General features: G+C 43.7%; 1 protein-coding gene across 16 annotated transcripts in view; it reads right to left on the bottom strand.

Annotated features, from left to right (window-relative positions):
* MYCBP2 (MYC binding protein 2) overlaps window positions 1–10828 on the bottom strand; it is a 186516-nt gene extending 175688 nt beyond the window's left edge. For 15 of the 16 annotated variants that reach the window (XM_061995807.1, XM_061995793.1, XM_061995769.1 and 12 more), the window contains exon 1: window positions 10066–10828. In XM_061995807.1, the coding sequence (XP_061851791.1) occupies window positions 10066–10352 (287 nt within the window). In that variant the 5' untranslated portion in view covers window positions 10353–10828. Of the gene's footprint in view, window positions 1–8594; window positions 8614–10065 lie in introns of those variants that run through there. The other variant, XM_061995815.1, reaches the window with a different exon arrangement.
* Between the last annotated feature and the right edge of the window lie 70 nt (window positions 10829–10898).

A 10898-nucleotide genomic window follows, 5' to 3' on the forward strand; every position in this document is an offset into this window, starting at 1 on the left:
GCCTCCCAAAAGTTATGTCTCCCATTAATACCTCATCAGAAAGCTCGGGTAGTGTGGGCTAGACGAGTGGACAGTGAAGTGGATCAAGAGTTGGCTGAATGACAGAGCCCAGAGGGTGGTGATCAATGGCACAGAATCGAGTTGGAGGCCTGTGGCCAGTGGAGTTCCACAGGGATCGATTCTGGGGCCAGTCGTGTTCAACATCTTCATCAACAACAGAGTGTACCCCCAGCAAGTTCCCAGATGACACCAAACTTGGAGGACTAGCTGATTCACCGGAAGGCTGTGCTGCCATTCAGTGGGATCTTGACCGGACTGAGAGCTGGGCAGAGAGAAACCTCATGAGGTTCAACAAGTGCAGAGTCCTGCATCTGGGAAGGAACAACCCCATGCACCAGTACAGGCTGAGGGTCAAACTGCTGAAGAGCAGCTCTGCAGAGAGAGACCTGGGGGTCCTGATTGATAATAAACTAAACATGAGCCAGTAATGTGCCCTCATGGCCAAGAAGGCCAATGGCATCCTGGGATGCATCAAGAAGAGTGTGTCCAGCAGGTTAAAGGAGGTTCTCCTCCCCCTCTACCCTGCCCTGGTGAGGCCTCATCTGGAGTCCTGTGTCCAGTTCTGGGCTCCTCAGCTCAAGAGGGACAGAGAACTTCTAGAGAGAGCCCAGCGCAGGGCCACCATGATTCTCAGAGGACTGGAGCATCTTCCTTATGAGGAAAGGCTGTGGGAACTGGGGCTGTTTAGTTTAGAAAAGAGAAGACTGAGGGGGAATCTTATTAATATTTACAAATATCTAAAGGGTGGGTGTCAGGAGGTTGGGGCATCACTTTATTTCTATTGACACGACAAAAGGTAATGGAGATAAGTTGGAACACAAAAAGTTCCATTTAAACATAAGGAAAACTGTTTCACTGTGAGGGTGAGGGAGCCTTGGCACAGGCTGCCAGTGAGGGTGTTCAGTCTCCTTCTCTGGAGGTTTGCAAAATCTGGACACGTTCCTGTGTGACCTGACCTAGGTGGATCTGTTTTTAGCAGAGGAGTTGGACTAGACGATCTCTAAAAGTCCATTACAATCCCTACCATTCTATGATTCTATGGACAAGAATGGTCTCTCAGTATAATCACTATCAGTTTTTGTTTCATTTCTGTCATTATCTGTAGTTTTCTTTATTTGCTGCAATGTTATCTATGAAACGAGACCTGTGAAAACATGCAAGTTAAATACTCTACCTCAAGTTTCTCAGTGGAAAGTATTTCTGTATTTATTACCCTTAACAAATATTTTTAGGATTTTTTTTTTAAAAGATACTCAAACATAGCAAAGATGACCATATGTGCACCTTTGGTCAGTTACTTCTCTAAACACAACCACCAAAACTGAAGTACGTACAAAGCTATCTTACTTAGCATCATACCAGCAGAATTTCAATTTGAGGAAGATGCTCCATGAAGTTTAGGAAGCACTGTACTTACTAACAAAGGCATGTTACCAGTAGTTAGTGACGGTACAGCATCCTTAGTGATTACCATCAAAAGTAAACCAAATAAATTCTACCTTGTCTTCACTGAATATCAGAAGATACAGTAACCTAGTGCAAACAACTTAAAACTAACCAGTTCACTGATATCAAAAGTTAAAGGAAGAAAATGAAAATAAAGAACTGCATGAATTTAACCAGAGGGCTCTAGATTTATATGGGGACAAAGAAGTTGGATTTTTGTTTCTTCTCTAAAGTGTACAACTGGTATAGATTTTGATTTATTAAATTAATAACATGAGAAGATTGATCATTCAGTAATAATAATAAAAACAAATTGAGTCTATCAACACATACATCAGTCTGAAGGAAGGCAGTGAGCTATAACATCCTATATACTCCAAAATACTTGCTACTAAGAAAAAAGCACATTAATGCTTCATAACATTAAATATAAATGTATAGAAATCATATACTTCAATGTGGCCACTTAAGGCACAAGGAGCCTATTCTCCTGTGCTAATAACTAGTATTTATCCCTTAGAGGGGCACAATGGTAGGAATTGGCTGTGAAAGACCACTGGGAAAGATAAGTTGCAAAAGAGTATACAGAATACAATATATACAGTAAAATATAAAAACTTTAGTTAATTTAAGACTATTACCAACCACCACCTCACTGTAAAGCAGGGTTTACGGCAAGCAAGGTAAGAAAAAAAAAATAACCACCCCACAAAAATGCAACCCTGTATTTAAGAGATGCTGCAAGGAATCATGTTTCCAAAGAAAACTAAGGATGTTGAAGAGAGTTCACATGAAGTTCTTCATCACCAAAGACTGTATTTCTGATACATCATTTGTGTTTTCTACAAAGACCTAAATAGTCTTTAAATTATGGATTTGGTGAAACATATCTAGTCATATGCCAGGAGAACTTACTAAAGAAGCATCTTCAAAATATTTTGGTCAGGAGGAAAATCATAAAATGGGAGGAAAAGCGAAACCAAACCTCCACAAGTGATAATTAACATTGCAGGAACATAAATTAAATATCAAGTTTTTAAGTATGCAGGAAGCACATTACTACATTTAACACAGCTAGCAGTGAGGAATGGCAACTTCTTAAATTGCTTCTGCTTCAGCTCCAGCCTAAATTTAGCTGCCTATATCTGCCACCTAACAGACATGAGCATGCCAGAGTAGACAGTGCAATTGAAACTGCAACTTTAACTGGCATTTCCTCTGAAGTTTAACAAAAAAAACCCCAAAAAGTAACCAACCACCCTAAAAACCCACCACAAACAACAAAATACTATGAAAAAAAAACCAAGAACATACAGACAGATGGTTTCAAAGTAGTAGGTGTAAGAATCAGAGGGACAGACAGATTAGAAAGTCTGAAGACTACTGAGAACAGGAAATCAGACTTCATATGGAAATTGCCAGTAGAAGTCATATACCTTTAAAAAACAGAAGTACAACTTCAGTTAAGCAAAAATAACTCTTTGATTATTTCTCAAATGGCCAGGCCAAAAAAACAAATGCCAAAAAAACAGTGGCTGGTGAAAATATTAACCAAAAACAAACCACAATCACTGCAAACCTAATACACCAATTCCTCTCCCGTCCCACTTAGGAGTTCTATTTGTTTACGTATTAAAATTCCAAGTTCTTGTGAACCTCAGCAGAATATTTTGACAATGTTTGCTGGTTTAAAGTGTAAGAGACTTCATTATCCACAAAAACCAAAACAACACATAAAACCCATCACACAAAATTCATAGAATGGTAGAGGTTGGAAAGGACCCTAAGAGATCATCTAGTCCAAACCCCCTGCCAAAGCAGGTCCACCTAGATCAGGTCACACAGGAACATGCATGCAATGATTTCGTATGGATTTAATTACTAAAAGTATAATGACAACACTTGAGTAAGACATACTGACATTGTTAAGAACTTTGCTGTTGTACACATACCAACATCTAAAATCATATTCACACAAATATTCTTATTAGTAATCCCCACTCTGACAGGCAAAAAGGATACATTTTTAAAAGTTTGAAATGCATTAAATATAGTATTTTGGAACAGAGCTAAGCAGCCAAGATCCTCAAAGATGACAATATCAAGAGATGACCAAACATGAAGAATTAATTTTGCAATTAAAGAAAATTAGATAAGGCCTCCTTATCTAATTTTATCTAAGGCGCTTGAAAAGCATCTACAAGAATGCTGAAACCTAAAAGCAGACAATGGGAACTATAAAAGAAGCAATAATCTGCTGTCATTATTATTATTCTTTACCTTACTAAAAAAACCCACTTCCTGAGACAATTACCATATAAACACTACACAGGCGTGACAAATAATGACTGAAATATTATAGCTAAATACAAATGACTCAGTAACAAATTGATTATGTGGAGAACATGTCAAGCTTCTCTGTAGGTGAACACTGAGAAGGTCACCATTTAACACTACAAACATCCTAGCTGCTACTACCTGACATACTCTCACACAAGCACACACTCATAGCTAAAAAAAAATTAGCTTAACAGGCTTTTGTAACCTCTGTTCAATTTCACTTTGGCTTACAATGAACTTCTACCTGATGAGCAAAATGTTCCAGATATTACTTTGTAATTCAAAACAAGGAACAGAGCAACTACATGCACCAATTCCTTTGCAAACTACACACTTTCCTTCTAATGCAGGACATATGACCACAAAAGATAAAGGTATCTCGTGGCTGCATTTCAGTCAGCCCACTGGACCCGAATATTCACAGAGATTATATTTTCCTTAAAAAATGTAAATTGTTTAAAAAAATATTATATATTAATATGTACAAATAAACATCTTAAGCCTCTCATTACTTTCTTTCCAGCTTCCATTATTATGCTTTCTAAACTAACCCTGCACAGTTACAAATCACATTAGATTACATGAGTATAGACTTTTCAAAAAACTGTGTAAAAATTTTCCTTATCAGAATTTAAGGTAAAGACAAGAAAAAATATATGCCTTTAGTCTTTAGTTAATGCACATTAACCAACAGCACAATATAGCACTAAAACATTACTATATTGCAGCTAAAAAGTTTACAGCAGACAGCAACTCTTACCAGCTTTTCTAATGCATCAATGCATCTAGTACCTTAACTTAAGACCCAACGGCACATCGATTTTCCAATGAAATAAAGTATTAAGTTTACAAAAGGACTTCTGTTTTGTAATTTTTTTAAAAAATTACATTTATAAAACATAAGAATTGAAAATCTGAGAAGAATAGAATATTTCAGTTGCAAAGGACCTACAGAGCAGACCTTTTCACAGGAATAAGTAGGTAGTAGTATGTAAAGCATACTTCCCAAGAAACACAGCTATTATTTTTTAAGTCTTTATGTATGCAACCTTTATTTTTTTAATCAAATGAATGCTTCCAAACTTTGTGTAATTTTAATTTCCATTGGCAACTATTTCCAAACAAAAAAACGGCTTACAGCTTTTTAACAGGCTTTAAACCCGAAGAAATTAAGGTTGCTGTACCAACAACCAAACTAGTACAAATTTCACAAATCTAGATTTACTAAACATGGTTTCTACAGAGTTTTTAATATCTTGGCAGTGCAAAGGTGAAAAAAATGTTTCAGTAGCATTTCTCCAAAAGATTTTGGAAAATACATACTAAAACATCCCAGAGCCAAATAAGAATCCCAATATTGAGTATAAGAAGAAGCCTGAGGACTTTGTGTCAGTTTATAAAAGCCTAAAAACTAACCTAACAATCAAATTTCTCCAGAGGGCTTATAATTAAAAATTCTCATCTAATAGAAAGAAACACCATAGAATGGAAAAAAAAAAAAGGAGTTGGCTGCCTCTTATTCAGAAAAATGGTTGGAAAAACAGCCATCTGATTTCCGATTAATAGTAGAAATCTTACATTCCAATCATCACTGAACACACTTCACAACATTAGATTTGTTTGGGTGAGTTGTCCTCAAAATATAAATAGATCCTTCATAGGAGGAAATTCCTAAGTTAAAAGAAGGAATTTCAGCAAGGAAGTAATGGGTAAAAAAGTAACCCCCAAAAGCATTTGTATTTTCAAATGCTTAATGGGTTTGAACTAATTGATAGCATCTTTCTGCTGAACTTCATACAGCAAACAAGGACCTGACAAACTCAGCAGGATGTCTCTTTTTTAGCAAGGAGCGCAAGTAATCTTCAATATTGAATGCCATTCAATAAATATTTCTGCATCTCTGATACCTGATATTACTACAAATGCAGTCCACATAAGAAACTTCAAGTGCAAATTCAGCTCAAATCTCGTATTCATAAATGATTTTTGATCTGCATGGTTATTTTTATAGTTCCTGAGTTAATGTTCTACAGAAAACAGACAATCTTTTTTGATAAAGATCCCTTGATAAACTGTAAGAGATGAAAAACACTTTAACATGGGTACGAACTTCTTGCCATTTTAGTGTATATTACCATTGTAATATTAAAATTTCAAATTAGTCAAAATTACATATTTAGATTTTTATACAAAATAGACCACACTAATAGACCACACTATCTATCCATATTTGAAAGTCTCAAAGAACACACCGAGTCTAATGGATACTTCTGATAGTGTAGTACATACAAAGGTAAAAGAAGAGTAACGGGACTGACAGACATTTAAGGGGAAACCTGGAGATGTACGAGGGATAACAGGAGCAATACAGCCAGACAGGGGCATTTGTTAAGAATAAGCTAGGTAACAAAAAAGTTGTCCATCTGAAGAGAGTAAATATGTGACAATCACAGATACTTGGCAAAGCTTCAGGACTGAAAGCAGTTAACTTCAGTAACACAGAGTAGATTTCCAGTTTCGTTCACTCAGACACCAGAACATAAGACAGCACTCCAACTCCAACATAAAGTTTTTACTTGGCCTCTGAAAAAGCTCACTCTTCCTACTACTGCATCACAGACTTTCACAGCAACACTAGCCATTATGCCCATTACTAGCAATTTTCATGTATTTCAGTAGCCACAAAGTGGGGACTACAAACTAGGCACACCCAAAGCAGATTTATCTTCCAAACCAATCTTGACTTGACAACAACTTTCCCACTGCTAGCGGGACTGTAGCAGATTCTAAACGTTATTATTTGAGCAAAGACAGTTATCTGTTAAATTGCAGGCTTAGAGACCTTTTTACTTCCCTTCATAAAATTATCAGGCTGGCAGTTTCTCTGTTCCTGCCTCTCTGCACATAGATCTTTGTGCAGCCCTTTACTTCACACTGTCACAAGCACAATCACAAGGTGAGCTAGATCAGAGAATTAGCCGGGATTACAACTAACATTTTTTTGCCAAGTTGATTTTAACCCAGACTGAGCCTCTAATCTGTTACTGCAAGAAACTATATAAAGAATTATGTCAACGTGGCAGGAGGAATGAGCACAGTGACCCAACCATCTCCTTTGGAGATCGAAAGGGTTCACAACACCACCACTAGTATCACATGAGGAAATGCAAAGCACTGCTAGTTTTCTTGCAAAGCCATCCTACTCAACACATGACATTCATCATTTTCAGATCACAGACAGCACAAACACCTTGCAAATGTGCTATTGATCTTGCTCATGACTTTCAGATAATCTCTGCAATGTTTAATTTCCTTATCTACACACAAGCATTTCCATACTGCCTTGTAGTTATTCACTAAAGGCAGGTCTGGAATAACAGCACTCACTGAGGCAGGCATTGGTTCCACCACTTCCAAGTGCAGACCAGAATTCTGCAGACTTGAAGTAAAATCTTCTACATTGAGATATTGCAAGTAAATTGCACTAACGTTCTTCAAATTAAGTCTTCTTGGAGCAATTTTGTTAATGTTCATAAGATTTTTTTGTGTACTTTTTTCAAGTTACTTCATGACATTTTTCTAGCCACAAACACTATTGACAGATTAAGAGGTTTCAGATTTTCTACACAGAAAAACTGTTTAGACTCTTACTACAAACTACTATCTTAATATCCAATTAATACGACACTGTTATCTACTGTAAAAACTAGATGCAGTCACAAACCACACAAATCACAAAGCATCTCTTTAGAAAATGTTTAGGATTTTTAATGGTTTTGTAAAAAAAGCATTTTTTACCATTTCTGTTTAAGACTACCAGGTGGCTGAAGTTCTCAAATCTTACATTGCAATATTTTAAGACTAATATGGAGAAGGGGTAGAGATCATGAGCAGGACCCTTGGCTGCAATCAGTCTGGTACACGAGATGTTGGGGGAGAGTACCAAGACAGTGAACAACTAGCTGATTATTAAATATTTCTCCTCTCAAAAGTCTTACAATACATATTACCTATACCCAACAGTATTAACTAGTTGTCATTGCCTTGACAATAGCTTAATATAACCTGTTTCTTCTGTACAAGATGTCCATCTTCCTTGACTTGGTAAGGTAAAACAATGTAGTCCATATACATGACTAAATCTGGCCTTCAATAAAAGAGACATACAAAAACTGCAAAAGTCATTATTTATTTTAATTGGCATCCTCACAAGAGTCATCTAATGATGAACAGAACCTAAAAGAATGCAATCTGTGGTATCATGGAGTTAAAAGCAATTATTTTTAAGAACATTGGTTAAAAGAAACATTAACATTTACTAGTAGAATTATCCTAAAACAAACAAAAAAACCATGGAGGACACAAGAGATTCAAAACTACGGCTTTAAAAAATATAGACAAGGAAAAAGTCAAAAGAAATATCTGAACACCATGGAGCAATCTTACAGCTGACTTCCTTATAGTTAGTATTTTTCTCACAGTGCTTGCAGTCCCAGAATTAAATGATATAAAGGTCAGAAGTAGGAAGGGAAGGCTTAAAGGAAAAAAAGCACAAGCACTGAACTAAGAAGCATATAGGGTAAGAAAACTCACAGCTCTACATATTAAAAAAAAACAAACCCCAAAACTATAGCTCCTCTGTCATACAGTCTGAAAAGAGTTCAGTAATTGCAAACATGTCAAATGCCAACGTTAATAGGCCACGTTTCCAGCATTTGCCATAAGCAAACTAGGAAAGTTATTCTTACGTTAATGCCACTCCTAAACACAGCCTTGGCAGGGGCGGGAAGAATAAGCCCTGCTGTTCCAGTCAGAGCGAAAAAAAAAGCCCAAATAGAAGAGGCCAGCCACCTAGTGCTTTACAACCGTTACAAACTTAAACAACAGCAACTCTTAAGTTCTCCTTACGACGTGGCCACCCACATCACAGCTTCGAGCCAGAGGAGGCTGAGAAGGCAGGAAGGTGCCGGTTTCGTGTTATCCGCATCCTCAGCGACCTCCGGAGGAAAACAATGGGGAGCGCCCGCGCACCACGGGGGGAGCCCGCCCCTCGCCCCCCTCACAGATTGTGGCGCCGGGGCCCCGGCCAGGCACCCCGCCCTCGCCTCCGCCGCTCGGCCCCCGAGCCACCATGGGTTGACAGCAGCGGCGGCCACGCACGACGCCCGCCACTCCTCGTCGCCTCAGCCCGCAGCCGGCAACAGCACCATGCGGTGTCCCCCGCCCCGCCGGTCACGAGCACAGTCTGGCTGAGGGCAGGACGGCGAGACGCAACAGGCACCCTGCTGCACCCGGCCACGGAGCCCAAGAGCCGGCTGGCGGGGTGACTGGCAGATGCCGGTGGGAAAGGAAGCCCCGAGGGTCACCATCCGCCCAGAGCGGGGGGGAACGGCACACTCCTCCCAACCACCCCCTCGAAAGCGCTGCCTAGAACGCTGCCTCCGGCCAGAGACCGAGACCGTTAAGGCGGCAGAGGAAGAAATTACCCGAAGAGGAGGCAAAATAAGACAGGGCAGCCAAAGACTGCTCCCACACACCCAGGCCCCTCCCTCGGGCAACCCCGCCAGGAGGATCCCCAGGTGCTCTGCACAGGAGGCAGCGGCGTGTCTCAGTAGAGACCCATGCGGTTCAGCCTGTGTCAGTGTCACGGCAGGCCCTGGCCGGAGCGAGCTCTGGCCCAGGTCCCCATATGGACACCATTGAGGGAATGCTCCATCCTCCCAGGGAGACAGGGCTTCACACCGTTACCCTCCACAAGGGCGTGACGGAGACCCCCGCCTCCGCGCTGGGGGAGGGGAGCAGGCACAGGTAAATCCCCCCCTCCACCCCGCGGGCCCCGGCAAAGGAGGATGGCAGCGCCATCTGCACGATAGCGACAGCCAAGCTAGCGGCAGGGCCCGGACAGCGGGGAGGCGGTGGCACCTGGGCAGCCACCGGGTTACATCACCGCCCCCTCCGTCCGTCGGGGCCCGGTGGTGGCCACATGGCTGAAGCAGCGGGGGCAGCCGCGCTGCCTGACAAGGGGGCGAGGAGGCAGGACAAGGAGGGCGGCGGCCGGGAGCGGAGAGGCGTGCCGCTGGCGGGAAGAAGGTGCATATGCACAGGGCCGGGAAGGGGAGCCGCCGGGGGTAGGGCGGCTCCCAGCCGGCGATGGGACGGCGTGGCGGCGGCCGCCGGGGGCTGCTGGACTGGGCCGGGAAGAATCTCGGCGCGCCTTACCTGCCCGGGTGACTCCCCAGCTCCCGGTCGCTCAACGCTGCTGTGTAAATCTTCCGGTATCTGTCGGCCAGGGCCTTCCCGGAGAGCAGCAGCTGGTAGCGGCTCCGGCAGCCCAGCGACGGCGGCGCCAGGGAGCCGGGCAGGGCTCCCAGCCCGCCGGCTGAGCCGTCTTCGGGGCCCATGGGCCCCGCCGGACCAGAGCCGCTTGAAAAGAAGCAGCCGCCCTCGGCCCCGGTGCAGGCGGCGACGGCAGCTCCCGCAGAGGAGGCGGCGGCTGCGGCGCTCATCCCCCTCCCCGCCCGCCCCCTGGTGGCTGCGCTGCCTCCCGGCGCGACGCGGACACAGGCAGCTCCTGCTGCCTTCACCGCCGGGGCCCAGCCATGGAGAGGCCGCAAAAGCCGCCGCCGCCGCCCTCAAGGCTGCTCATCCACCCGGGCCGGGGCCGAGGGGTGCGGGAACACCCCTCTTCTTCCCCTCAAGCGGCGGCTCCGAGCCCTGGCAGCCCGCCCTCTCGTCCTCCGCCCCGGGCACGGCGCCGGCCGCCGCTCCCTCCCGCCGGCGGGCGCGCCGGGGTCTAATGCAGGACCGTGTGTCTCCGGGGAGGAGGGGGCGGCCTCTTGCTTTCCCCCTTCTCGCTACAGGAGGAGAGGGGTGGGTGGGGGGAGGGGGGGCGGAGGCCAGCCGCTGCCGCGTCTCCTCCGGAGTTTCTCCTCGGCAGCGCCGCCGCCCTCTCTCCGCACAGCCGCCCCGGCCCCACCTCCCTCTCCCGGCCAGCCCGACCGGCGGGCGCATGCGCCGCCCGGCCCCGCCCCTCGCGGCCCCCGGGAAATCCG

The sequence above is a fragment of the Colius striatus genome, chromosome 1, assembly GCF_028858725.1.
Source record: "Colius striatus isolate bColStr4 chromosome 1, bColStr4.1.hap1, whole genome shotgun sequence".
NCBI lineage: Eukaryota > Metazoa > Chordata > Aves > Coliiformes > Coliidae > Colius > Colius striatus.